Below are 25442 nucleotides of genomic sequence, written 5' to 3' on the forward strand. Positions count from 1 at the left end.
AAGATGTGTAACTTTTCCTTGTTTTTCCAGTAACATTTTATTTCTCGTTCTCTTATTTTATCAGATTCATATGATGCAAACTTGTTAATTTCTTAAGACTGTTTTCTCTCAAATTGAGTAAAATAATTTCTACATACAGCTTTGCAGTCATTTCATTATGAATTTTGACTTTTCCCTATATTTTCAGGAATCCCTCACGGACCACAAACTGTAGGAAACCATTTTCAGAGGACTCCTGTTACCAACCAATCTTCAAGTTTGACTGCAACACAAATGTCTTTTCCAGTACAAGGTGTTCATACCGTGGCACAGACTGTTTCGAGAATTCCACCAAATCCTTCAGTTCATACCCACCAGCAGCAAAATGCTCCGGTGACTGTCATTCAAAATAAAGCTCCAATTCCTTGTGAAGTCGTTAAGGCTACAGTAATCCAGAATTCTATACCCCAGACAGCAGTTCCTGTTACTATTGCTGTGGGAGGAGGAGCTGCTCAGAGTTCTGTGGTTCAGAATCATAGTACAGGGCCCCAACCTGTTACAGTTGTGAATTCCCAGACATTGCTTCACCATCCATCTGTAATTCCACAACAGTCTCCATTACACACAGTGGTACCGGGACAGATACCTTCCGGCACTCCTGTTACGGTAATTCAGCAAGGTGTCCCACAGAGTCACATATTTGGCAGAGTACAGAACATGCCAGCATGTACTTCTGCAGTTTCACAGGGTCAACAGTTAATCACCACATCGCCCCAACCCGTGCAGACTTCGTCTCAGCAGACGTCAGCTGGCGGTCAGCCACAGGACACTGTTCTCATAGCACCCCCACAGTACGTAACGACTTCTGCGTCCAACATTGTCTCGGCAACTTCAGTACAGAATTTTCAGGTAGCTACAGGACAAATGGTTACCATTGCTGGTGTCCCGAGTCCACAGCCCTCAAGGGTAGGGTTTCAGAACATTGCACCCAAACCTCTCCCTTCTCAGCAAGTTTCATCAACGGTGGTCCAACAGCCTATTCAACAACCACAGCAGCCAACCCAACAAAGCGTAGTGATTGTAAGTCAGCCGGCTCAACAAGGTCAAGCTTACGCACCAGCCATTCACCAAATTGTTCTTGCTAATCCAGCAGCTCTTCCGGCTGGTCAGGCAGTTCAGCTAGCTGGACAACCAAACATTACTCCATCTTCCTCACCATCACCTGTCCCAGCTACTAATAGCCAGGTCCCTACTGCCGTGTCATCTTCTTCCACCCCTCAGTCACAGGGACCACCTCCTACTGTCAGTCAAATGCTATCTGTGAAAAGGCAGCAACAGCAGCAGCATTCACCAGCACCCCCACCACAACAGGTACAAGTACAAGTTCAGCAGCCACAACAAGTACAAATGCAGGTTCAACCACAGCAAACAAATGCAGGAGTTGGGCAGCCTGCTTCTGGTGAGTCGAGTCTGATAAAACAGTTGCTGCTTCCAAAGCGTGGTCCTTCAACTCCGGGTGGTAAGCTTATTCTCCCAGCTCCACAGATTCCTCCCCCTAATAATGCAAGAGCTCCTAGCCCTCAGGTGGTATACCAGGTGGCCAATAATCAAGCAGCAGGTTTTGGAGTGCAGGGGCAAACTCCAGCTCAGCAGCTATTGGTTGGGCAGCAAAATGTTCAGTTGGTCCAAAGTGCGATGCCACCCACAGGGGGAGTGCAAACCGTGCCCATCTCGAACTTACAAATATTGCCAGGTCCGCTGATCTCAAATAGCCCAGCAACCATTTTCCAAGGGACTTCTGGCAACCAGGTAACTATAACAGTTGTGCCAAATACAAGTTTTGCAACTGCAACTGTGAGTCAGGGAAATGCAACTCAGCTCATTGCTCCAGCAGGAATTACCATGAGCGGGACCCAGGCAGGAGTTGGACTTCAGGTGCAAGCGCTTCCAGCCTCTCAAGCATCTCCAGCTGGACAATCATCTTGTACTACTGCTACTCCCCCATTCAAAGGTGATAAAATAATTTGCCAAAAGGAAGAGGAAGCAAAAGAAGCAACAGGTTTACACGTTCATGAACGTAAAATTGAAGTCATGGAGAACCCATCCTGCAGACGAGGAACCATGAACACCAGCAATGGGGATACGAAGGAAAATGAAATGCAGGTGGGAAGTCTTTTAAATGGGAGAAAGTACAGTGACTCAAGTCTACCTCCTTCAAACTCAGGGAAAATTCAAAGTGAGGCTAATCAGTGCTCACTAATCAGTAATGGGCCATCATTAGAATTAGGTGAGAATGGAGCATCTGGAAAACAGAACTCAGAACAAATGGACATGCAGGATATGAAAAGTGATTTGAAAAAACCTCTAGTTAATGGAATCTGTGATTTTGATAAAGGAGATGGTTCTCATTTAAGCAAAAACATTCCAAATCACAAAACTTCCAATCATGTAGGAAATGGTGAGATATCTCCAGTGGAACCACAAGGGACTTTCGATGCCACTCAGCAAGATACTGCCAAAGGTGATCAACTAGAAAGAATTTCTAATGGACCTGTATTAACTTTGGGTGGTTCGCCATCTGTGAGCAGTATACAGGAGGCTTCAAATGTGGCAACACAGCAATTTAGTGGTACTGATTTGCCTAATGGACCTCTAGCTTCAAGTTTGAATTCAGATGTGCCTCAGCAACGCCCAAGTGTAGTTGTCTCACCACATTCTACAACCTCTGTTATACAGGGGCATCAAATCATAGCCGTTCCCCACTCAGGATCAAGAGTGTCCCATTTTCCTGCCCTGTCATCTGACGTTCGGTCTACAAATGGCACAGCAGAATGCAAAACTGTGAAGAGGCCAGCAGAGGATAATGATAGGGAAACAGTCACAGGAATTCCAAATAAAGTGGGAGTTAGAATTGTTACAATCAGTGACCCCAACAATGCTGGCTGCAGTGCAACAATGGTTGCCGTGCCAGCAGGAGCAGATCCAAGCACTGTAGCTAAAGTAGCAATAGAAAGTGCTGTTCAGCAAAAGCAGCAGCACCCATCAACCTACGTACAGAATGTGGTCCCACAGGTGAGTCATTCTCGTATCACATTTCTCTTACAGAAATCCTGATGTGTTAATATGATTTGAGGGGGAAATGCACTGTTTTTCCATGTTTTACCTTGAAAAGTTAATTGGGTCGGCTCATCAATGTACTTAAGCTGTTGTGCTCTTTTATTTTTCTCTGTTTTTTATAATATTAAACAGTTTTCAGTTGTTAACTTTAGCACATGGTTTAAAGCATCTTTCTATTTTGTTATAGACCCAAATTAGTAATTTTGTAGAGCCAAGCAAGAGAAGCACTTCTAATCTAACGTCTTTGGGGGAATTCTTAAAACGTAACTTAGTCTCCTATGTTAGGGGGGTGCGGGGTTGCTAAGGGTTCTCCAAAAAGGGATTTCTGTATTTGGTTTTGACATGAGTGTATTTTTGTGCCTCCTTTCACAGTACTTCTGTAAAAAAGGTGAATTCCATAAGAATTTTATCAAGTGTGTTCTTATTATATCTATGTATTGAATTAGTTGCCTTTATTCTTTAAAAAGGTTTATTTCTTATAATTTCAATTTGTTTCAGCTATTCCAGTATTTTAAATTTTGTGTCTCTTATTCCTTTGCTCTACTGTCATGTTTCTGCTCTTCCCTTTTTAATATATACTATCCTGTCTCTGCATGCCTTAGTGAATAAAAGTGTTTTCTTGAATCAGTGCTACTGAATTGAGGGTCCAATCAGCCTGTAAAGATTTTAAGGACAATCTTGTATGCTATTTCCTGGATTACTACTTCTTCATTCTCTCTTTCCTAATTACTATATAGCCAGAACCTTCTGTGACTGTTGCCAACTGTTCTAGCATTCTTCTGGCTTGGGTTTCTTCTCTGTGCTTATGATGATAACAGCAGATTGTTGGTATTGGTACCAAATCTAGATGGCAAAGCAGGGGTGGTGGTGGGGGAGCAAAATGGAAGATGAAAAAACGAAGAATCCCTTGCTTCAGAGCACGTCATTCACTAATATGCGTCTTTCTTCATGTGAATGGATAAAGCTGCTCTGGGGGCAGAATGAGGTTTTTAATTCATATGTTAGTATTGCTTAGATCTATTTCAAGCTACCTAAATAGGTTGAGTATTCATTAGTGGATATTATGTACATGGCAATAATTAATAAGGAGTTTTGGTGGAAAATACTAAATCATTTTTACTCAGACTTTTACAAGTTGAGTTTTTCATTTATTAAGCACACTAAAAAAGTTTTTTTTAGTAATGAAGTGTTTAACATATAGTAAGCATTCAACACATTGTTTTAATTTTATATTTAATAATTTCCCAATTCATCTTGATTATGTGTTTGACTTTTTTTCCTTTTAGATTCCTTTATAATCCCAAAGAGTTATAGTAGACCAAGCCAAATTAGAGAAAACCTCTATTACTATGGAATTGTTTCATCCACCCTCATTTTTTGTGTCAACCTTCCAGTGTGGTTATATTCAATAATGGTACCTAAATAACATAAAACGAACAACAATACTGGCTAAGACTAGGACCTGTGTTGGGAATTTTGCACTAAAGCATTTTGTTATTTGATCCTCAAAGAAAGTCTATTAGGTAAAAATTTTAATTTCATTTTAAAGATGAGGCCCTCCAATGCTAAATAACTCGCCCACGGTTACCAGCTAATATGAGGTAGTACTAGGACTGAAACCTGGGTGTGTGTCTGAAATCAAAACTCATGCTATTAACCCATTTCTCCACTATTCTAAAAGATTTCTTTGTAAAGTCCTAGATATCCCTTTTATATGTAACATATTGATTATTTTAACTACTAGGTTATAGGATGTGAGTACCACCGAATGATAATTTTAGGATATTAATGCTAGAATTTAACATATTGGACATGCATACATCTAACTCAAGCCATAAAATTAATATACTTTATTCCTAATCTGAAAAATGTGTATAAACTTTTTATGTATTCTCTCCAGGAATGTAGTTTATTTAAAATAGCTACGGTCTAAAGTTGGTATTTGGTTGGCATGTAGAAATTTATAACTTTGCAAGGAAAAAGAGACATAACATACATGGTGTCTGTGAGAATGAGAAACAAAAAAACAGGATGTGTATGTATAACTCTTAGCACAGTGCCTGCTACACGGTCTGGCACTCAGTAATGGTGCAGGTATATTTTATCTTTATATATAAGATAAGGTACCTATAAAGGCTAAAAAATTATCAACTGTTCAAGATGGAATCATAAGTTTCCTTTGAAGGGAGGCTGTTGGGCCTTCTCAAGAGCCTGCTGATAAAAGACCATTTCCATTGTTGCCCAGGGTCTTTAAATTTCTTTATATACTCTCAAAGTTGCATTTTAGGCCTTGGTTTAACACCATTTTATTCACTATTTGAATTGGTACTTTAAAGGGGTAAATGAAATAGAGGAATTTAAATGTGATTTTTTTTTTTTAGCCATACCTTGTTATTTCCACCATTTTAAGGGGTCTGGGGATGTTAAGGAGGCACCTTTACCCCAAGAAGGGACTTCCAGACTTTTGCAGAATGCTCAGAGCTGGAAAGACTGCAGGGAAACGTCCCTGCTGAGAATGGCCAATGGGTAATCCTTCCTAATACCATTGTTACTTAATTTTTCTTTGCTCAGTTTTGTTCCTTCTCACTCCCATTAATCAGCTGTATTAATTTCATTACAGAAAAAAAGCTAGCAACAAATAAAGGAGAAAGATATGTGAAAGTAATATAGCCATAGATTTTGTTTTTAAGTAGTATTTAGCTGGGTAGGTTATATAAATACAAAATAAATTGTACTTCAAGGCACATTTCTTTATTTGTAACTATTTTTTTTCAATCTGTTACATTTGCAAGTTAGAGTGCAATATGGGTACCGTTTCTGAAAGTCGTACTCTCTTCCACTATTCATGAATTTGTATCTGCTGGAGGCATAGTATTAGATTGGCATGTAAAATAATAAAAATGAAAGAAAATTAGTTATAAATACTTACCTAAAGACTTGTCTTTTTCAGGAGCATGTAAAACACATGTTGAGTATATCTGTATCTGTTCATCCCATGATCTGATGCCATACCTAATTCTTGTATATAAAGATAGTTTACTTAAGGATGTACTTATTTAAGGCATTTTATAGATGCTGCTCCTCAGTTTCCTGTCCTTCATACATGAATCCTTTCTGAAATAGTGCCAACACTGAATATGGGTATCTTCCTGGTCCCTTTCTTTCTTTGATAAAGCGTTTGAAAAGTTACTCAACCCATCAGAAAGCATACCTGCAGCCTCAAGGGGGCAGTGTTTAGTCATAGCCATAGAAAATCATTTTAGCAAGAGTCACAAGAATGTCATTTTAATGTTTTTTTTTTTTAAAGAGTATTACTGCTTAGATTAGTAGACTAGTAGTACACTGTAATAACTAAAGTCATTACCACTAAACGTATTTTTTTGTTTACATTTCAATGTGTTCTTATAAGACAGGCTTGGTATGTATATATTATCTAGTTATACTTAATAAGAGGAAAAAAACTGGATAGTTTAGGAAAATAAGGGAATATTAGAGCAGAAAGAGCCTTAGATATTATCTTGTCCATAACCCTCATTTTTAAGAGTTGAATGAACTCTCCCACGCTCACAGAGACCTCTTTTCCAGTGATTTCTGTTATTGTCTTAATTCTGTTCTCTAAAGATCTGTACTACATTTAGACTAAATGTAATCTCTTTTATATCACATTTAGAGTAAATCTAATTCTTTTTCCTTACAAGCATTTAAAAGTATCTCTCCTTACTCACCTCTTCTTTAGAGTGTATTTTCCTATTCATTTCAATTAGACCTTAGGTGTTATAGTGTCTGGTTTATTCATCATCCTGTTTACCTCAACCGGTTCCATTTTCTAAGTGGCTTTCAAAATGTGTAGCTAGAATTGAACACAGTATTTCATTACTACTTAGTAAATAATTTATTTTGAGAAAAATAAATTATGACTTTGTAGTTTTTCTAACACAGTTTGAATGTTTAAATTTTAGTCTTATTCTAAGGTTTTTTAAAAGCTTAATATTAATAAGAAAGTAAACATTTAACAACTTCAAATCCCGTCATATATCAGAAAGTATCATCAGTACAGTCTAGACTTTTCAGCCGTAGTTTATTCTTGAAAAGATGATAAAGGCAAGATTACAATTTCTTATTTTAACAAAAAGAAATATCTTTGCCAAAAATAAAACTGCTACATTAACATTTTTAGATAATTTTACATTACAAAAGGAATCAGAATTATTTCATATTCTTTGTGTAATTTTACTTTTCTGGTCACACACTACTGGAGAGGTACTATAATATGAAAAATTAGTTCTACCTCAATAGAGTAGAGCAATGGTAAAGAATATTGCTGAAGAGTGATCATTCCAAAAACATGATTTTGAGACCTACTTTTACATTCACATTTGAGTTAGGGTTATGGTTAATGATCGGGCCCTTTTACATCCTAAAAGAAATATATTTTGCATCTTATGTAAAAGACCTAGTTCTTAAAACGTAATTAAGTAGTACTTGGAAAAACATATAAACAACCTATTTAAAAATTAGTTTTGTTGAAAGAAATGTGTAATTTTTTATTATAGGAGGAAACCTAAAAACACTCCTTTAGTCAAAGAAAATATGAGTCTTGGAATTTCTCATTTGGTACCTTTTATAAGTACTGTACTTCTTTTTGTTTCGTTGATATATTTATCTCTCTTTATTTTTTTTTGTTGTTTCTTGTTTTTTACTGTGAAAATTTTTAAACATACAGAAAAGTAGAGCCAATAAGCCTCCATGTATCCTTCACCCAGCTTTAGATATTGTCACCATTTTGCCTTTCTAGTTTCATCTCTTCCCCACCACCATTTTTTTCCCTGAAGTAAAGTAAATCCCAAACATTATTTCATTTCACCAATGAATACTTTAGTATATATTTATAAATACTTTTAAATATATATATATATATACATTATATGGATAATAGTAGTTTAATATTATATGACACCCAGTTCATGCTCAGTGTTCCCTAGTTGTCTTTAAAAATGTGTTTCTTAAACATTTTGTTTGAATTAGGATCTACAAGTTTTCTGCACATTGCATTTGGTTAATATGTGTTTTATTCCTTCTTAATTTAACAGCTTGGATTAACTGCAGTTATCCTTGCCACATCCCTCATTAATCATTAACAATTGGAGCTAAAATACCCTATGATTCCCTGTTATTTAACTTTTCTGTATGAGACCAGTAAGAGTTCTACATTGAAGAAGAAAAAATAGGATAAAGCTTTGTTAGCACTTATAAAAACAAAAATAAGCTTAATTTACAAATATATGACAGGAGAGTCAATAAAATACCAAATGTAAATGGTAATAGTGTAGGGGACCAGAAAGTTCATTATGAAGGAATGTGGTAGCTCTGACAAATTTACCCTTTAGTTAAAATTCTGGGATTATATTTGTGTCAGTATTTGTATTTGGCTCAAACTGATCCTTTTGGCTACTCCTATTTATTAGAGTTTCCTGGAATTTTTTATGCAGTATTTTCATTTCAAGGAAATAGTTTGACTAATTTTTTGCTGTTGTTGTTATAAATAGATTGATTCTAATGTTATCTTCCCTTCCTTTCTCTCTGATCCTCTTCTCTCCCCACCCCCACCCCCAAAACCCCCAGTTCTGCTTTCTTACTCTTAGTTTATATGGCTTTAAGAATCCACAGGTGAATGATTGTCAATCCATGTTCCCAGCTTTAACTTCTGTTGATAGATAATTGCACTTATTGATCTGTCCCTGTCTCCAAAGTGAACTCATCATCTTTCCTCCAAAATATGGTTTCCCTCTGGACTTTTCTATTAGTATAAATAATAATTGTAACAATTGGCATTTACTGAGAATCAGAGCCAGGCTCTTCACGTATAGTTTCTCTCGTCTTCCCACCATCCCAAAAGTTAGATTTTATTATTTACACTTTATAGATGAGGGAATTGAGGATCAGAGAGGTTAAGTAGTTTGCCCAGGGTCACATAGCTAGTTAAAAGGTAGATTGAAATTCTGAGTCCTGATCTGTCAAGCTGGAAAGTCCACATCCTACCCATGATACCTGTACTGCCCTAAAATGCATGTTTTTCATGCATGTATATGTTTTCTCACTAACAACATGATAAAATAATAAGAGTGGGACCCTATTAGAGAAATAACTTCAATCACATCCCAAAGTAGATTTTTTTTTTTTTCTTAGAACTTGGAACTCAAAAGTTCTTATGACTTCACATTTCTAAGAACCTTTTCTTTTGGCATTTTATTCTCTTCATTTATTCATTTTTATGCTGTGGCCTTATGTGTTTGTGTTTTGTCTATTTTTAAAAAATTATTATGACTTTCAGTAAGAGGTTTTCAGCAATTTTTAACTTAATTTTGCTCCACTATTTCCAATATTACCTTATAAATAAACAAATATATTTAATATTTTCCCAAAGTTTAAATGTATTACCTTTAAACAGTGTTTTGAAAATGATGTGCTACCATTTCTGTGAGAAATTTAGTATTTTTTCCTTTGTGGTATGTATGTTATGAGTGAAATCTGAATTAAACTTCAAAGAAAATGTATTGCCTCAAATTGTTTTAAGCTACATTATAATTATTATGTGTTTTTCAGAGAGAAAGGATGGGATATAGAAGAGAAAAAAATGTAGCTTATATTAAAAAGACTTATGCATATAATTAGAATCCTTGTATTATCCATCAAAACTTATAACCGAGCAACTTTAAAGACTAAAGTTGTTAGTTAAAATAGCTTTTGCTGCAAAGTAATATTTACAACATTTTACTTATATGGTTACATCATTTTTAACATCTGAAATTCCCTTTGCTTTTTACTATATATTGTTTTATATTCATTAAAATCTTAAAGGAAATATTATACAAAGAAGAAATAATTTGCAGTTGATTTTTTTGTGAAGAATATATGTAAGTAAATCAAATGGGTGAATTTATAATAATTTCTCTTTTTAATCTATAATTGTGTTTCTACCCAATTTTATTAATTTAAAAAATCTTAATTCTAAATAATGTATATTCTGTGATAGTAACAACAATGCAATCTTGCTCTAATTCATATGAAATGAATTTGACTTCCTAAACATATTTCTAAAATTAGTTATCTCTTAAAAGAGTTTCTAAAAGGTAATCATTAAAATTACAAATATAAATTTTATATGTTGGAAGTGCATAACTATCAATGTAATCAAATTCATAAGCCTATGCTATAAGATATGAATGTTTTTCAGTGTCATTTCACAAACTGTGTGGTTGTGCTTTTTCACAGAACACTCCTATGACACCTTCACCAGCTGTTCAAGTACAGAGCCAGCCTAACAGTTCTCAGCCTTCTCCATTCAGTGCATCTAGTCAACATGGAGATCCAGTGAGAAAACCTGGGCACAACTTCATGTGTCTGTGGCAATCTTGTAAAAAGTAAATGGCAGTTCTATTGCTATATGTAAATGGTCTTTATTCTGGAATGCCTTTGTATTTAAATTCCTGTCATCTCTAGTTTCATGAGAATTTTCTTTTGAAACCACTAACTTTTTAGCAAAAATATTTTATGTTAGAAGTGATATTTACGTAGATCCAGTGGCACCTAAGCCAAGAAATTTATATAAATGATAGAAAGAGCTTCATTGCCTTAAGGTAGTTATTAGAGAATATTTCAGTATTAGTTTTTAACAAAAGAAAATCAGCTAAGAATTTGATTTTATATTTGCCTATGAAAAGAGAGAGGTTTTTTAAAGTGACTTGAAGTTAGTGGTAGTCATAGAATTCCTATATAACAGAAACTTTAAGATAATCTCTTATTGAAGAATGATTTGTCTTAAATTTGAGTTTAAGATGGACACCCCATGAAAATTTTAAAAACCATATTATCTCACAGTTTAATAACTAAGATGAACAATAAGTGGAACTGAATTTCTTAAACAAGGCTTTCTTAGACTTAAAGGAAAACTTGTGAATAATATTGAACTTGAGAATAATATTGTTTAAACTAAAACCTCAGTTCCTGTAACAGTACTCAGCTAAGAACCTTTGCCTTGTCACTTTTTTAGAGCTCTAGGACTAAGGCACTTGTCTTAATAGACATAATATCCTTCATTTTTTTAGATATCAAAGATGCCATTTTACTTTTCCTAACTATAGCAGAAATTACCTCATCTTTTTGAAAATTGTATTTGCTATTCATAATTTTTATGATATAGACAGATTTCATATATAGATTTGTTGTAGGATTGTGGCTGTCAGTGTAGCCTAGGGATTATTAATAGTATGCAGGATTTCTTTGGACAGTGTTTATCAAACTTTAAATCTCAACCCAGCAGTGGGGTCATGAAATCATTTTGGCAAGTCTACCAGGAGGGTTTTGCTTGTTTTTCTTTTCAGTAAAAAAGTGAATAAAATATATCAGATTCCATTATGTTGGTAAGGGTAAGTATTGTTTTCAGTTATATGTGTATATAAGTATGCATATCTAGGTCATAGTGTAAAAATCTGTCAAAAAACTTGTTTAAAATTAGTGCTTTAGGTTCTATTTCTTTCATTTATTTAATTTGACCTTTTTTTTAAGTTTATGTTGTAAGTTAATTTGAAACTTTTTTCACTGATGTCAAATTCTATTCTTTTTTTTTTTTTTAGATTTTGTTTTTTGTTTTTCCATTGCAAAATAGTAGCTGATGGAGTAGGTAGTCAGTTAATGCTGTTAGTTGACTAAAAAGTTTCAGAATAGCTTCTTTAGATGAAGTGTTAGAGTATTTCAAGAAAAAAAAATTTGCTGGAAGAGTTAATGAACCTAAATGCACAGCAGTTTCCCATCTTGCTAGTAGGATTAGTATTACAAAATTTGATGATCTACCTCTTCTTTTTAAGTCTTTTCTGGAAAAGACTCAACAAGACTTCTTAGACCTTATCAATTTTTAAAGTCTTTCTAGATACTGCATTTGGTAAATAAGTTCAGTTTGATTCTGCAGATACTTACTGAGCACCCTTTTGGAAGGGTTCATGTGCTAGGAGGTAGAGATAAAAGATCACTCTGAGCTTTTAGGGAAGCAGATCCAAAAAACAAATAAATTACAGTTTAAATAAGTACTGTACAAAGATAGTCTTACAGCGTTACTGGCAGCATAATGGACAGTTAATATAATGCCAGGGTGGTTAGAGAAGTTTTGCTATAGACATTTCTTTTGAGTTGGTTGTTAAAGAATGAGTAGGAATTTGTCTTGCAAAAATAATTCCAGACAGCATAGCAAGTGCAGGGAATTATAGAAGGAGCTATTTATGCCCAGGGAACTATGAGAAGCTTAGGATACCAAGAGCATAAGGATGTGAGGAGAGTAAAGGCTTTTATTACAGTTGACCCTTCATATCTGCATCTGAGGGTTCCACCGAACATGAATCAAAAATACTCCCCCCGGGCTTCCCTGGTGGCGCAGTGGTTGAGAGTCCGCCTGCCGATGCAGGGGACGTGGGTTTGTGCCCCGGTCTGGGAAGATCCCACATGCCGGGGAGCGGCTGGGCCCGTGAGCCATGGCCGCTGAGCCTGAGCGTCCAGAGCCTGTGCTCTGCAATGGGAGAGGCCACAACAATGAGAGGCCCGCGTACCGCAAAAAAAAAAAAAAAAAAAAAAAAAAAAAAATACTCCCCCCAAAATTCCAGAAAGTTTGAAAAAGCAAAACTTGAATTTGCCGTGTGCTGACAGCTATTTACATAGCATTTGCAATGTATTAGGTATTATAAGTAATCTATAAATGATTTAAAGTATATGGGAGTATATGCTTAGGTTATATGCAAATACTTTGCCATTTTATATAAAGGACTTGAGCATCTGCAGATTTTGGTATGTAAGGGGGACCTGGAACCAATCCGCAATGGATACCAAGGGATAACTATTCATTTTTAGTTTCAATTCCAAGTGGAGTAATCCATGTCGTAGCTACTGTCCCTAGATAGCTATGCTCTGATTTCTTTAATATCTGATCAAAAATAGTAATGAAGAATCTTCCTTGTTGCAATCAGATTCAGAACTAAAATTATTTCCTTCACTGATATATTGTTGTGAAATGCGCCATTCACCCTTACATCACACGTATTAGTAATTTCTTTTTTAATCTGCAGGCATGTATCTCTAAAAATTGAGGACCCTACTCTTTAACCATAAGTTATACCCCTGCAGAAAAATAACATTAATTTCTTCAATATTATGAGTTCTTCAGTTAGCCAGTCAGTGTTTACATTTCTCCGCTTGTCTTCTGTTTACTTAGAATTTGAACTGGAATCCAAGATTCAAACATTGACTCTGGTTGAAGTCTTTTAAGTCTCTTTTAATCTGTAGATTACCCCTCCATCTCTGTTTTTTTCCTCGCAGTTTTTTGTTGATAAAAGCAGGTCATTTGTCCTGTAGAGCATCACAGTCTGATTTTGCTGCTATTGTGTAGCATGTTACTCTGACCTTGAATTTTCTGTAAATTAGTAGTTAGGTCCAGATGCTTGATCAGATTCCAGTTTGATTTTTATGAAGAGTGTTTTAGAAATGGCATTGTGTACTTCCATCAGGCGATAGGTACTATCTTGTGTCTCTTTTTGTGATGTAAACAGCCATTGAAAGTTATGGCCTAGATACATTATTTTATTGTTTATAAAATGTAAAACTTTCCTTTTTATCAACTCTGATTTCTCTAAAGAATAGTTTCTAGAGAAAAGGCTAGAGAGATTATTATTTCTCTTATTTACCAATTTTCAAAATAATGAGTTGTTTACTAACACTGCAGAAAGCTGACTATGAGGTTAGGTTTTCTATTTTTTTATTTGCTTTTGATTTTAGTATAATTGGGAACGAACTTATAAACATAAACATATTTGAGGTATTTCAGTGCATTGCAGTTATTATATCCTTCTTAGTGTTCAACTTGTCCCATCTTTGGCCAGTGAAGGCCTCTTCAAGCTGGTTATGATCTTAGTATGTCTTTGATAGCTTCCTTGCTCTCTGTTAGATGGAATGTTCCAGACTTAACTTGTATATTTCCTGCCCCATATGGGGAATCAACTGTTTCTCCAAGGATGTCTGGTGTCTTTTAATGGGAAATGATATTTAGTCTAGGCTTCAGGGAGTACCCATTGCTTTTAAGTTGGTTATTGCTTCTAGGACTTTTCAGTGGACAGACTGGAAAAACTAATGGTTTTTATTTCATGTTTAGAAAGACCTTCTCAATGCTTAGATCATAAAATACACATTTTGTTGCCTTCTGCACTTTAATATTTTTTTGATCCATCTGTAATTTAGTTTCATGTATAAAGTGAAGTGTGAATCTAACTATTGTTTTCCAAATGACTACCATATTGATGAGTGCATTTTTTCTTTAGGCATTCGAATGGCCACCCTCGATATGTACTAAATTTCTGTATGCTTTTTCTGTTTCTGAATCACTTGTTATCCAAGTGGTCTCTGTCCTTATCATACTGTCACTTTCAGTTTTGATGTTGGATGGCAAGTTCCACCTCCTAATTTTCTTTTTCAGTGTTTCTCATTATTGTTTCAAGCACTTACCTTGCACCAGGCACTGTGTTAGGTTTTGAAATTAGAGTGATGTATAAATCAGACTTGATACCTGCACAGATATTTATCCTTTCAAATGAACTTTAGAATGTTTCCAGAGATTCCCCCAGGAAAGCATGTTGGGATTTTCATTTTAATTCCTTTTAGTGAATAGGTATTTTTGTTTGTTTTTAGGTAGTGACTATTTTTCCAGTATTGATTTTTTCCTTATAAGAAAACAGTATCATCCCATGGTATTATAGTCTTTTTCACCCCAGTAGAGCTTTAACATTTTCTTCACATAAATCCTGCAACTTTATTAAGTTTATTGCTAGTTATAGTTCTTCTTTCTTGTTAACCATAAATGATCTTAACTTCTACTGTATTTTTAACTGGTGGTTCTTTTCTGTATTTATGCCTTTTAGTTTGTCCTCTCATCCAATTATAATATTTAATGTTTCCAGAACAGTTATATAATAGTAGAGTGGTAATATTTATTTTCTTTCTTTTTTTTTTTTTAATCCCTGTCCTAAAAATGTTGTGAGGGTGTAGCCCCATTGCATGTACACTTGTTTATAATGTCACAATGTATTGTTATACTAATTTGACATATGCATCATAAAACATGCACAAACCAGCAAATAAAAGAGAATCATTTAGGGCTTCCCTGTTGGCATAGTGGTTGATAGCCCGCCTGCCAATGCAGGGGATACGGGCTCGTGCCCCGGTCCGGGAAGATCCCACATGCCGCAGAGCGGGCTGGGCCCGTGAGCCATGGCCACTGAGCCTGCACATCCGGAGCCTGTGCTCCGCAACGGGAGAGGCCACAACAGTGCTAGGCCTGCGTACCACCAAAAAAAAAAAAAAAAAAGAATCATTTAAAATGGCACAGGGCTTCCCTGGTGGCGCAGCGGTTGAGAGTCCGCCTGCCGATGCAGGGGACACGGGTTCGTGCCCCGGTCGGGGAAGATCCCATATGCCCCGGAGCAGCTGGGCCCGTGGGCCATGGCCGCTGAGCCTGCGCGTCTGGAGCCTGTGCTCCGCAACGGGAGAGGCCACAACAGTGAGAGGCCCGCGTACAGCAAAAAAAATAAAATAAAATGGCACAAACATTATAAATGACTTTAAAATGTATATTATTGTGTTTATAACATATTTGCTCTTACTAAAAACTCATCATTATTAGTCACACTTTAAATAAGAGCAATGTAATTGAATAGGCTTCTTTTTTTTTTTAATCTTAGTTCAATACAATGTGATGAAGCAGTACTAGGTTCAGTTTATTTTGAGTTTTAATTTTAATGACTGTCAGAGTAAAGAAAGATTAAAAAAAAATACTTAGACCTAGATGGAAGAAATACTCTTGAAATCATGAAATTCATCTTTTTAATTTCATGCATAATTATGCTAATGTTTCATTGCTATTGAAATGAAGCTGTTAAACAGCCTGTTGTACTTGCAAACTAATTGAATGATACTGCATTTTATTTATTTATTTATTTATTTTAATTGAAAAATAGTTCATTTACAATGTTGTGTTTGTTTCTGGTATACAGTAAAGTGATTCAGTTATATATATGTTTTTTTCAGATTTTTTTCCATTACTGGTTATTACAAGATACTGAACATAGTTCACTGTGCTATACAGTAGGACCTTGTTATTTATCTATTTTATTTAATGTAGTGTTTATCTGTTAATCCCAAGCTCCTAATTTATCCCTCACTACCCCACTTTGGTAACTGTAAATTTGTTTTCTGTGTCTGTTGAATCTGTTTCTGTTTTGTAAATAAGTTCATTAGTATAATTTGTTTAGATTCCACATATAGGTGATATCGTATGATAGTTGTCTTTCTCTGTCTGACTCACTTCACTTAGTATGATAATCTTTAGGTCCATCCATGTTGCTACAAATGGCATTACTTCATTCATTTTTGCCTGAGTAATATTCCATTGTATGTATGTGTGTGTGTGTGTGTATATATATATATATATATAAATATGTAAATAAATAAATAAATATATATATATATATATATATATACACACAACATCTTATTTATCCATTCATCTGTCAATGGACATTTAGGTTGTTTCCATGTTTTGGCTATTGTGAATAGTTCTGCTATGAATATTGAAGTGCATGTATCTTTTCAAATTAGAGTTCTCTCCAAATATATGCCGGGGAGTGGGATTGCAGGGTCTTATGGTAACTCTATGTTTAGTTTTTAGTTTTTTAAGGAAGCTCCGTACTGTTCTCCATAGTGGCTGCACCAATTTACATTCCAACCAACAGTTAGGGGTGTTCCTTTTTCTCCACACCCTCTCAAGCATTTGTTATTTGTAGATTTTTGATGATGACCATTCTGACTGGTATGAGGTGATACCTCATTGTAGTTTTGGCTTCCATTTCTCTAATAATTAGTGATATTGAGCATCCTTTCATGTGCCTATTAGTCAACTGTATTTCTTCTTTGGAGAAATGTCTATATATTGTCTTCTGCCCATTTTTTTTTACATCTTTATTGGAGTATAATTGCTTTATAATGGTGTGTTATTTTCTGCTTCATAACACAGTGAATCAGTTATACATATACATATGTTCCCATATCTCTTCCCTCTTGCGTCTCCCTCCCTCCCACCCTCCCTATCCCACCCCTCCAGGCGGTCACAAAGCACCGAGCTGATCTTCCTGTGCTATGCGACTGCTTCCCACTAGCTATCTACCTTACGTTTGGTAGTGTATATATGTCCATGCCTCTCTCTCGCTTTGTCACAGCTTACCCTTCCCCCTCCCCATATCCTCAAGTCGATTCTCTAGTAGGTCTGTGTCTTTATTCCTGTCTTACCCCTAGGTTCTTCATGACATTTTTTTTCCCTTAAATTCCATATATATGTGTTAGCATACGGTATTTGTCTTTGTCTTTCTGACTTACTTCACTCTGTATGACAGCCTCTAGGTCTATCCACCTCATTACAAATAGCTCAATTTCATTTCTTTTTATGGCTCAGTAATATTCAACTGTATATATGTGCCACATCTTCTTTATCCATTCATTTGTTTATGGACACTTAGGTTGCTTCCATGTCCTGGCTATTGTAAATACAGCTGCAATGAACATTTTGGTACATGACTCTTTTTGAATTATGGTTTTCTCAGGGTATATGCCCAGTAGTGGGATTGCTGGGTCATATGGTAGTTCTATTTGTACTCTTTTAAGGAACCTCCATACTATTCTCCATAGTGGCTGCATCAATTCACATTCCCACCAGCAGTGCACAAGTGTTCCCTTTTCTCCACACCCTCTCCAGCATTTATTGTTTCTAGATTGTTTGATAATGGCCATTCTGACTGGTGTGAGATGATATCTCATTGTAGTTTTGATTTGCATTTCTCTGATGATTAATGATGTTGAGTATTCTTTCATGTGTTTGTTGGCAATCTGTATATCTTCTTTGGAGAAATGTCTATTTAGGTCTTCTGCCCATTTTTGGATTGGGTTGTTTGTTTTTTTGTTATTGAGCTGCATGAGCTGCTTATAAATTTTGGAGAATAATCCTTTGTCAGTTGCTTCATTTGCAAATATTTTCTCCCATTCTGAGGGTTGTCTTTTGGTCTTGTTTATGGTTTCCTTTACTGTGCAAAAGCTTTGAAGTTTCATTAGGTCCCATTTGTTTACTGTTGTTTTTATTTCCATTTCTCCAGGAAGTGGGTCAAAAAAGATCTTGCTGTGATTTATGTCATAGAGTGTTCTGCCTATGTTTTTCTCTAAGATTTTAATAGTTCCTGGCCTTACATTTAGGTCTTTAATCCATTTTGAGCTAATTTTTGTGTATGGTGTTAGGGAGTGATCTAATCTCATACTTTTACATGTAGCTGTCCAGTTTTCCCAGCACCACTTATTGAAGAGGCTGTCCTTTCTCCACTGTAACTTCCTGCCTCCTTCATCAAACATAAGGTGACCATATGTGCGTGGGTTTATCTCTGGGCTTTCTATCCTGTTCCATTGATCTATATTTCTGTTTTTGTGCTGGTACCATAGTGTCTTGATTACTGTAGCTTTGTAGTATAGTCTGAAGTCAGGGAGCCTGATTCCTCCAGCTCCGTTTTTTGTTCTCAAGATTGCTTTGGCTATTTGGGGTCTTTTGTGTTTCCATACAAACTGTGAAATTTTTTGTTCTAGTTCTGTGAAAAATGCCAGTGGTAGTTTGATAGGGATTGCATTGAATCTGTAGATTGCTTTGGGTAGTACAGTCATTTTCACAATGTTGATTCTTCCAATCCAAGAACATGGTATATCTCTCCATCTATTTGTATCATCTTTAATTTCTTTCATCAGTGTCTTATAATTTTCTGCATACAGGTCTTTTGTCTCCTTGGGTAGGTTTATTCCTAGATATTTTATTCTTTCTTTGCAATGGTAAATGGGAGTGTTTTCTTGATTTCACTTTCAGATTTTTCATTATTAGTGTATAGGAATGCCAGATTTCTGTGCATTAATTTTTTATCCTGCTACTTTACCAAATTCATTGATTAAGTCTAGTAGTTTTCTGGTAGCATCTTTACGATTCTTTATGTATAGTATCATGTCATCTGCAAACAGTGACAGCTTTACTTCTTCTTTTCCGATTTGAATTCCTTTTATTTCCTTTTCTTCTCTGATTGCTGTGGCTAAAACTTCCAAAACTATGTTGAATAAGAGTGGTGAGAGTGGGCAACCTTGTCTTGTTCCTGATCTTAGTGGAAATGCTTTCAGTTTTTCACCATTGAGGACGATGTTGGCTGCGGGTTTATCATATATGGCCCTTACTATGTTGAGGAAAGTTCCCTCTAGGCCTACTTTCTGCAGGGTTTTTATCATAAATGGGTGTTGAATTTGGACAAAAGCTTTCTCTGCATCTATTGAGATGATCATATGGTTTTTTTCCTTCAGTTTGTTAATATGGTGTATCACGTTGACTGATTTGCGTATATTGAAGAAGAATTGCATTTCTGGAATAAACCCCACTTGATCATGGTGTATGATCCTTTTAGTGTGCTGTTGGATTCTGTTTGCTAGTATTTTGCTGAGGATTTTTGCATCTGTGTTTATCAGTGATATTGGCCTGTAGTTTTCCTTCTTTGTTACATCCTTGTCTGGTTTTCGTATCAAGGTGATGGTGGCCTCGTAGAATGAATTTGGCAGTGTTCCTCCCTCTGCTATATGTTGGAAGAGTGTGAGAAGCATAGGTGTTAGCTCTTCTCTAAATGTTTGATAGAATTCGCCTGTGATGCCATCTGGTCCTGGGCTTTTGTTTGTTGGAAGATTTTTAATCACAGTTTCAATTTCAGTGCTTGTGATTGGTCTGTTCATATTTTCTATTTCTTCCTGATTCAGTCTTGGCAGGTTGTGCATTTCTAAGAATTTGTCCATTTCTTCCAGGTTGTCCATTTTATTGGCATAGAGTTGCTTGTAGTAATCACTCATGATCGTTTGTATTTCTGCAGTGTCAGTTACTTCTCCTTTTTCATTTCTAATTCTATTGATTTGAGTCTTCTCCCTTTTTTTCTTGATGAGTCTGGCTAATGGTTTATCTATTTTATCTTCTCAAAGAACCAGCTTTTCGTTTTATTGATCTTTGCTATCGTTTCCATCATTACTTTTTCATTTATTTCTGATCTGATTTTTATGATTTCTTTTCTTCTGCTAACTTTGGGGTTTTTTTGTTCTTCTCTCTCTAATTGCTTTAGGTGCAAGGTTAGGTTGTTTATTCGAGATGTTTCCTGTTTCTTAAGGTAAGATTGTACTGCTATAAACTTACCTCTTAGAACTGCTTTTGCTGCATCCCATTGGTTTTGGGTCGTCGTGTCTCCATTGTCATTTGTTTCTAGGTACTTTCTGATTTCCTCTTTGATTTCTTCAGTGATCACTTCATTATTAAGTAGTGTATTGTTTAGCCTCCATGTGTTTGTATTTTTTACAGATCATTTCCTGTAATTCATCTAGTCTCGTAGCGTTGTGGTCGGAAAAGATACTTGATACAATTTCAATTTTCTTAAATTTACCAAGGCTTGATTTGTGACCCAAGATGTGATCTATCCTGGAGAATGTTCCATGAGCCCTTGAGAAAAATTTGTATTCCGTTGTTTTTGGTTGGAATGTCCTATAAAAATCAATTAAGTCCATCTTGTTTAATGTATCATTTAAAGCTTGTGTTTCCTTATTTATTTGCATTTTGGATGATCTGTCCATTGGTGAAAGTAGGGTGTTAAAGTCCCCTACTATGAATGTGTTTCTAACCCTTTTATGGCTGTTAGTATTTGCCTTATGTATTGAGGTGCTCCTGTGTTGGGTGCATAAATATTTAAAATTGTTATATCTTCTTCTTGGATCGATCCCTTGATCATTATGTAGTATCCTTCTTTGTCTCTTCTGATAGTCTTTATTTTAAAGTCTATTTTGTCTGATATGAGAATTGCTACTCCAGCTTTCTTTTGGTTTCCATTTGCATGGAATATATTTTTCCATCCCCTTACTTTCAGTCTGTATGTGTCTCCAGGTCTGAAGTGGGTCTCTTGTAGACAGCATATAGATGGGTCTTGTTTTTGTATCCATTCAGCCAATCTGTGTCTTTTCATGGGAACATTTAGTCCATTTACATTTAAGGTAATTATCGATATGTATGTTCCTATTCCCATTTTCTTAATTGTTTTGGGTTCGTTATTGTAGGTCTTTTCCTTCTCTTGTGTTTCTTGCCTAGAGAAGTTCCTTTAGTATTTGTTGTAAAGCTGGTTTGCTGGTGCTGAACTCTCTCAGCTTTTGCGTGTCGCTAAAGGTTTTAATTTCTCCATCAAATCTGAATGAGATCCTTGCTGGGTAGAGTAATCTTGGTTGCAGGTTTTTCTCCTTCATCACTTTAAATATGTCCTGCCACTCCCTTCTGGCTTGCAGAGTTTCTGCTGAAAGATCAGCAGTTAACCTTATGGGGATTCCCTTGTGTGTTATTTGTTGTTTTTCCCTTGCTGCTTTTAATATGTTTTCTTTGTGTTTAATTTTTGACAGTTTGATTAATATGTGTCTTGGTGTATTTCTCCTTGGATTTATCCTGTATGGGACTCTCTGTGCTTCCTGGAGTTGATTAACTATTTCCTTTCCCATATTAGGGAAGTTTTCAACTATAATCTCTTCAAATATTTTCTCAGTCCCTTTCTTTTTCTCTTCTTCTTCTGGAACCCCTATAATTCGAATGTTGGTGCGTTTAATGTTGTCCCAGAGGTCTCTGAGACTGTCCTCAGTTCTTTTAATTCTTTTTTCTTTATTCTGCTCTGCAGTAGTTATTTCCACTATTTTATCTTCCAGGTCACTTATCCGTTCTTCTGCCTCAGTTATTCTGCTATTGATCCCATCTAGAGTATTTTTAATTTGATTTATTGTGTTATTCATCGTTGCTTGTTTCATCTTTAGTTCTTCTAGGTCCTTGTTAAATGTTTCTTGCATTTTGTCTATTCTATTTCCAAGATTTTGGATCATCTTTACTATCATTATTCTGAGTTCTTTTTCAGGTAGACTGCCTATTTCCTCTTCATTTTTTAGGTCTGGTGGGTTTTTATCTTGCTCCTTCATCTGCTGTGTGTTTTTCTTTCTTCTCATTTTGCTTATCTTACTGTGTTTGGGGTCTCCTTTTTGCAGGCTGCTGTTTCGTAGTTCCCGTTGTTTTTGGTGTCTGTCCCCAGTGGCTAAGGTTGGTTCAGTGGGTTGTGTAGGCTTCCTGGTGGAGGGGACTAGTGCCTGTGTTCTGGTGGATGAGGCTAGATCTTGTCTTTCTGGTGGGCAAGTCCACGTCTGTTGGTGTATTAGGGGGTATCTGTGGACTTATTATGATTTTAGGCAGCCTCTCTGCTAATGGGTGGGGTTGTGTTCCTGTCTTGCTAGTTGTTTGGCATAGGGTGTCCAGCACTGTAGGTTGCTGGTCGTTGAGTGAAGCTGGCTGCTGGTGTTGAGATGGAGATCTCTGGGAGATTTTCGCCATTCGATATTATGTGGAGCTGGGAGGTCTCTTGTGGACCAGTGTCCTGAAGTTGGCTCTCCCACCTCAGAGGCACAGCACAGACTTCTGGCTGCAGCACCAAGAGCCTTTCATCCACACGGCTCAGAATAAAAGGGAGAAAAAGTAGAAAGAAATAATTGGTAGAAGAAAGAAAGAAAGAAAGAGAGAGAGGGAGAGGGAGAGGGAGGGAGGGAGGGAGGGAGAGAGCGAGAGAGAGAGGAGAGAGAGAGAAAGAAAGAAAGAAAGGAGGGAGGGAAGGAGAGAGGGAGGGAGAGAGGAAGGAGGGAAGGAAGAAAAAAAAGTAGATAAAGTAAAATAAAATAAAGTATAAAATAAAGTAAACAGTTATATAATAGTAGAGTGGTAATATTTATCTTATTTCTTCAAAAAAATTTAATAGACAATTTTTAGAGCAGTTTTAGATTTATAAAAATGTTGAGCTAGTAATGCAGAGTTCTCATATACTCCCTCTTCCCTGTGCAGTTTCTCCTAATATTAACACTTGAATTCGTGTGGTACATATGTTGTGATTGATGAGTAGTATTTATACATTATTATTAACTAAGTCCATAGTTTCCATTAGGATTCACTCTTTGTGTTATAACTTCTGTGGATTTTGACCATGCATGATATCATGCATCCACCATTATATTATCTTACAGAATACTATTACCACCCTGAAAATCTGCTATGCTTCACCTATTCATTTGTCCCTACTGCCTCCCTTCCTAAACCCTGCTAACCATTGATTTTTTCTTTCTTTTCTTTTCTTTTCTTTTTTCTTTAACTATCTGTGTATAGTTTTTCCTTTTCCAGAGTGTCATATAGTTGGAATCATACGGTATGTAGCCTTTTCAGACTGGCTTCTTTCACTAAGCAATATGTGTTTAAGGTTCCTCCATGTCTTTTGTGGCTTGATAGCTTATTTTTATTGCTGAATAATCTTCCATTGTTTGGATGTACCAGTTTGCTTATCCATTCAACTATAGAAGGACATTTTGGTAGCTTTTGGTTTTGGACAATTATAAATAAAGCCACTATAAACATTTGTATGCAGGTTTTTGTGTGGACATACTTTTTCAGCTAATTTGGGCAAATATTTAGGATTACAATTGCTTGATCATATGGTAAGCCTATGTTTAGCATTGTAAGGTACCGTCATACTGCTTTCCAAAGTGGCTCTGCCATTTTGCATTCCCACCAGCAATGAATGAGAGTTCCTCTTGCTCCATATCATCGTCAGCATTTGATATTGTCAGTTTTTTTCAATTTTAGCCATTCTGTATCTCTGTTTTAATTTGTATTTCCTTAAGGACAAAAGATGTTGAGCATCTTTTCATATACTTATTTACCATCTGTATATCTTCTTTGGTGGGGTGCCTATTTAGATTTAATTCATTTTTTTTTCGGTTTTTTGGGTTTTTTTTGTTTTATGGGTTTTTTTGGCTGTTTTGGGTCTTCGTTTCTGGGCAAGGGCTTTCTCTAGTTGCGGCGAGCAGGGACCACACTTCATCACGGTGCGCGGGCCTCTCACTATCGCAGCCTCTCTTGTCGTGGAGCACAGGCTCTAGACTCACAGGCTCAGTAGTTGTGGCGCACGGGCCTAGTTGCTCCGTGGCATGTGGGATCTTCCCAGACCAGGGCTCGAACCTGTGTCCCCTGCATTGGCAGGCAGATTCTCAACCAGTGCGCCACCAGGGAAGCCCCTAATTCATTTTTTAATTGGGCTGTTCGCCAAGTTCCTAGTAAGCCATGGGTGTTAGATTTTGTCAAATGCTTTTTGTACATCTATTGATATAATCATATGATTTTTCTTCTTTAGGCTATTGATGTGATGGATTACATCAATTAATTTTTGAATATTGAACCAGCCTTCCATACCTGGAATAAATAAATTAAATAAATTTTTTCCCAGCTTTGCTCAAGATATTTATTCAGTGCTCTCACAATTGGCCTCAGTGGCTCAGCAAGGGAGTAGAGCAGGGTAGGGGGGCCCACAGTGAAAAAGTGCATCATTCTTCATTAGTATATAGTTCTTTTTATACATTGTTTGCTTTGATTTGTGAATGTTTTTCTTGATGATTTTTACATCTATGTTCATGAGAGATACTAGTCTGTAGTTTTTCTATCTTTGTGTGAGTTTAATACTAGGGTAATGCCTCATAGAATGAATTAGGAAGTATTCACTCTGCTTCCATTTTCTTGTAGGCATCATAGAGAATTGGTATCATTTCTACCTTAAATGTTTGGTAGAATTCAGCAGTGAAACCATCTTGGCCTAGTGCGTTTTTTTGTTTTTTGTTTTTTTTTTTTTGGAAGGTTATTATTGATTCAGTTTCTTTAATAATTACAGACTTATTCAGGTTGTCTACTAATCCTTGTGTGAGTTTTGGCAGATTGTGTCTTTTATTGATCCACTTCATCTAAGTTACCAAATTTGTGGCATAAAGTTATTTATAATATTCCTTTATTATCCTTTTAATATCTGTGGGGTCAGTAGCTAGAGCTCCCCTCTTATTTCTGGTATTAGTAATTTGTGTTTTCGCTCATTTTTTCTTTTTTAAGCTGGCTAGAGGTTTATCTCTTCCAGCTTTTGGTTTTGATTTTCTTTCTTGATTCCCTGTTTTCATTTAATTGATTTCTGCTCTGATTTTTATTCTTTCTTTTCTTTTGCTTGCTATGAGTTTACACTGCTCTTCTTTCTCTAGTTTCCTAAGATGGAAGCTTAGATTATTGATTTTAGATAGTCTTTTCTAATACATACATTTAATGCTATAACTTCCCCTTTGTATAC

General features: G+C 35.9%; 1 protein-coding gene across 3 annotated transcripts in view; it reads left to right on the forward strand.

Moving 5' to 3' along the window:
• ARID2 (AT-rich interaction domain 2) overlaps positions 1 to 25442 on the forward strand; it is a 170920-nt gene that overhangs the window by 117303 nt on the left and 28175 nt on the right. For all 3 annotated transcript variants that reach the window (XM_004274427.3, XM_033436506.2, XM_033436505.2), the window contains 2 exons: positions 188 to 3051; positions 10369 to 10517. In XM_004274427.3, the coding sequence (XP_004274475.1) occupies positions 188 to 3051; positions 10369 to 10517 (3013 nt within the window). The remainder of the gene's footprint in view (positions 1 to 187; positions 3052 to 10368; positions 10518 to 25442) is intronic.

Source organism: Orcinus orca, chromosome 11, assembly GCF_937001465.1.
Source record: "Orcinus orca chromosome 11, mOrcOrc1.1, whole genome shotgun sequence".
Classification (NCBI taxonomy): domain Eukaryota; kingdom Metazoa; phylum Chordata; class Mammalia; order Artiodactyla; family Delphinidae; genus Orcinus; species Orcinus orca.